Source organism: Chaetura pelagica, unplaced genomic scaffold, assembly GCF_000747805.2.
Source record: "Chaetura pelagica isolate M959 unplaced genomic scaffold, ChaPel_1.0 scaffold433, whole genome shotgun sequence".
Classification (NCBI taxonomy): domain Eukaryota; kingdom Metazoa; phylum Chordata; class Aves; order Apodiformes; family Apodidae; genus Chaetura; species Chaetura pelagica.
The window spans coordinates 2,265,022-2,269,574 of NW_009952574.1; the positions used below are offsets into that span (position 1 = coordinate 2,265,022).

A 4,553-nucleotide genomic window follows, 5' to 3' on the forward strand; every position below is an offset into this window, starting at 1 on the left:
GTAATCACTATAATGGATTTCTTAGGTTTCTACATAGGGCAAAACTGTCAGTCATTTTTCATCTAGGTTTGGAGGGATATTGTCTGTATTTCTGTATTTCTATAAAATGGAAAGATAGCTAGGCCATCTCTTGATTCCTGGATTTCATTGTTAAATGGGTATGCGATGCTGGAGCCTGGTGCCATGTTTTGAGGTCAGTATTTTTTAGACCTAAAGAGACATAGGCAGTTCAAGGATGGGGACTCTGTTCCGAGGTTGAAACTGGCTTGTATGTAACTCTTCTCCACTGTCGAATGAGTTAGGTTGTTACTGTTATTTATGTCATGACAAGTATTTTGGATTTGAAATCATTCAGTGAGTAATCATGGTCAAACTCCCCCTTGTTGCTCACTTCTAGAAGTGTGAAGGTTTTGTTGATTTTAGTACAGACCCAAATTCTAATTAATATTTCTGTATCCCAAACATGTTGTTCTGGTTAGAGGCTCTTTGCCTAGGCATTTCTGTGTAGCCTGCCTTTTTCTGACTTCACTTCCTGAATCCGTTGACAGCACTCACAGCCAAACAAAATACATGTTCACAATGCTGTTTTTTGCAAAATATTCCCTTGTGAGTACAGCTGGGGCAACAAAAAGAGAGTTTCTCTCTGAAACTCAGAGAACTGACTATTCCTTACAGAAGTAAGGCACATAACACATGAGGCAGTTTTAACCTCGCTAGTTAAGCAAGTATTAAAACTGCATTTCACCACATACAATGCATGCACATTTTTCATTACTGTTGAGAGTATTGATCACCAAGTGATCTAGTAATATACTAAGAGTGTTGAATTTTAATCTGTGCTGAAGTGAAGCAGATAGCAACAGGGTGATTGCCCACTACACTGTTTACAAAATAGATGGAGGAGGAGGGAATATAAACTTACTTTGCCCTGTCTTAGGCCTGATCCTCAAACAAGATGTGGGACCAAAGATAAGACGGGTGATTTAGATTAACACTTCTCTTTGTGAAACTGCACAACTGGCACTAAAACCCACCCTGCTTGATGGCAGATTCTCTGACTGGATACCAGTACCTCCTGATCTGGGCCAAGTCAAGTAACTCGTGTCACAGAAACAAACCAACTGGTCAGACGATGCCCACTTGACGAGCAGAGTTCTACTCACTCACTTTTTTTGCTTGTTGTACTTGAGGGGAAAAAACACATAACTGCAAAGCTAAATGTCTGTGTGTGCCTATTAGGATAGGGTGGAGCGGACTGTCACTCAGCTGTGTTTAATTAACATAGTATTTTATATAATGTATTTATTTTTTACGTAATTAGGTGATTAAGCAAAATGCTTGCTAGTAACATCTATTCCATAACCCAGCACTGTTGAGTTAAACATGCACCTTTGCATGTAATTAATCTCCTTGCCCTGCTTATTTTGCTAGTTGGCACTTGCTAAATCCCTGTAAAACCACACCCAGCAGTGCTGTGTATTATCCCTCTGCTGTCTATTCCTACATATGGTCAAAATCAACTTACCTTCCGGGTTGCTGACATCAGCAAAATGTACTCTTGGCAAAGTATAGTATCCTCCTAGTAACCCTTTGTTTGGTTGGTGTTGTTACAATTGTATTCCTCTGACAGCAGCAAACACCATCTAAACAGGGCCTACTTGACACTTGGATTATGATGTGGAAGGTTACCATATTATAATATTTTAAACATGACAGCAACCCTTTAATATGATAAAACACATAGAATATGTGGGGGAAAGTTAGAGGAAAGATACTTTTATGCTTCCTGTAAGGAACTGACCCACAGAAGTTTCAAATTTCAAGGTATCCTTTTGATAACAGTAAAGGTATATGTATCCAGTTATCTAGACATCTTGTGAAGTGACCTCCTTCAGTTAAAATTATCCTGTTTTAAGGAAAAGATGTTTTTTAGTCTGCCTGCTCTAAGAAGTTAGCATTCACTAATAATGATTTTCTAATATTTTCTGGCTGTCTTTTGAGAGCATCAATTTCCTCTTAGATGTTTGGCTCCAAACAGCAAGCAGGAGAACATCTGGTCTCCCTTCAAATATATGCCTATTAAAGTAAATCAATTTGGTACAGTATTGAAAATCCTGGTATAATAATTGTTCCCACCCACCCCTGATGAGTTAAGAAGGATGTTTCTAAGGCATATATTCATATTGTCACTGTACTAAACCCCAAGATTATTTTATAGAAAATACATGGGAAGTGACAGTGAAGTTGCTATTTCCAGCAAGTTGCTGAATACAAACAATTGAGTAAATTGCTCTTTTAATTTCCCATTAGGTTCAGTTTTCCCAGCTTTTCTGTTGCTAAAAAGTTTACAACCCATAGGAATGCCCAAAAGGGAAAGGATTTCAAGATAGGGAAAGTGTTATAAAATTATTTTACTGTTGACAACAGCATTGTTGTAATATCAACAAATAAGGATCACTTCTTACCTAGGGAGGAACACAGGAATAAAGATGAATATATTCTGTTTTTTGAAGCCTACAGCATATTTTGTTGAGATTTCCTGTTTGGGTTTTTTTAATACAAACATTTACCTTATCTTCCTGAGGGCATTAATTTAATATAAAGCATGTCAGATCACGTAGTCAGTTGCTTTAATTATGGAGCACTTTCTTACACTGTTCAACCTGCTTGAAGTTAGCTGTCTAAACTGGGCCACTAGAACACAGTAGGCAAGCTAGTCAGGTTATGATTCAATACTACAACTTCAGGACAGTAAAAAAGTTGTATTATTTGGCAATCAGGATCTAGCTTCACCCACTCCTCCTCACACATTCTCCAGGACATGCCTCTCATTACAGAGTAAGGTCTAACATAATCCCTACCCTTCAGAGTTCAGCATAAAGGGCATTTTCCCAATTTAGGTACTAGCAAAAAAAAAAAAGTGTAAGGGGGAAATGCATTTTAATTATTTTATTTTTCTTAAATATAATAGAACCCTCTAGAATTTTTCCAGAAACAGAAACATTAAAAAATTATACTTTATTACAAATGGTAAACTCAGAGTGCTAAAAAAAAGCCTCTTATTTACAAACAATACTGGGCAGTGCCCAAATAAACAACATAAAAATAACTTACAAAGTCATGAAGTAGTTTATTGACATTAATCAACTTTCATAAAATAAAATAAAAAAAAGATATGTACATACACAATTTACTCGAAGGCAGGCAGAATAGTTTTTGTTTATCAGCCTCCCACAAACCTCCCTCCCACTTTTTTTTCTTAGAGTAATACTACATAAAGCAATCTACAGTTTCTATTGCAGTTTAACCTTTAATACTGAATGATCATCGAATGTTAGGTCCATGCAGGTCTTGGTCAATGTTAAACGAAGATCTGACATCTCATCTGAGCAGGAACAGCACTTCTCAGAGCAGTGCTGGCTGCTCCACTGCTAACTCGAGCTGAAGGCTTGCCAGTCTTTCCACACATGCGCCTTGCAGAGCACAGGCAGGACTCAGCCTTTCAGCTTTTACCATTAGCTTTATGCATCTGCCACTTTGGGGTATTTTTGTTTCAGCTATACCACAGTCCTCATTTAAGACAGTCTCTTCAAAACGTTTGCAACTGTTGCGTTAGCATTAGCTGGCACCCGCTGTTGACATGGTTCATGACCTTCTGCTTAAGCTGTGCAACCTGTTCTCTGAGCATGTTGGCAGTAGATGCCAGCTCTGAGTTCTGGGCTTTCAAAGTTTTCACTTTTTCTTCCAACCTGGCAATCCTTTCCAACTTCCTTTTCCGGCATTTGGATGCCGCGATTCTGTTTCTCATGCGTTTTCTCTCGGCTTTGATTCTCTCCTGTGACTCCATGTCAATAGGGGACAGGGGAGGAGTTTCCCCTGGCATTTCAGGTACAGTCTGAGGCTCTTCTTTCAAAGCCTGAAGCCGGGGATGCTGCACGGGCATCTGGGGGCTGATGTGATGCTGCGGTGCGTAGCCCATGCTGTTGGCGTTGTAGTTGGGTGCCGAGTTGAGCGCGTTGGGGTTGAAGTTGCTGAGGTTGGCGTACACCGGGGGCTCGCTGTGCAAACTCGTGTTGAAGCTGCTGTTGCCGGCCATGGAGGACACAGGTGCCATGCCGCCGTTCACAGGTTGAGCGGCGGAGGTGACGCTGGGCATGGTGTTCTGGTTGTGCAGTTCCGCCAGGGCTCTCACGAACCCTTCCGCGAACCCCTCTTGCTCGTCGGTAACATTTTTGGGGCAGAGGAACTGCGTCGGGGTCGGCGTGGTGGTGATTAACCCGTTGCTGGACTGGATAATGAGCCGCTCCAGTTCAGGCGAGGCCAGTTTCAGGAGTCCCACGTCGGGGGAAGTGAGGATGTCGGCGTTCTTGTTCCTCAGGTGCGGCTTCAGGTTGCTGGATGGGTCGGACAGGTTCAGCGTCATGTTCTGCTTCAGCACTTTGGCGTTATTATATCCATACCCGCCGCTCTCCGGCGGCACGAAGCTGGCGTTCAGGGCATCCTCGTAGAAAGTAGGCTCCATCTTTGCACTCATAGAACAGAGTCCGCGGAGG

General features: G+C 41.4%; 1 protein-coding gene across 1 annotated transcript; it reads right to left on the bottom strand.

Moving 5' to 3' along the window:
• Positions 1-2,934: 2,934 nt before the first annotated feature.
• Positions 2,935-4,547, bottom strand: JUN (jun proto-oncogene). Its single transcript, XM_009993575.1, has one exon. The coding sequence runs from the start codon at positions 4,532-4,534 to the stop codon at positions 3,590-3,592; it is 945 nt and encodes a 314-aa protein (XP_009991877.1). The 5' UTR covers positions 4,535-4,547; the 3' UTR covers positions 2,935-3,589.
• Positions 4,548-4,553: the final 6 nt, after the last annotated feature.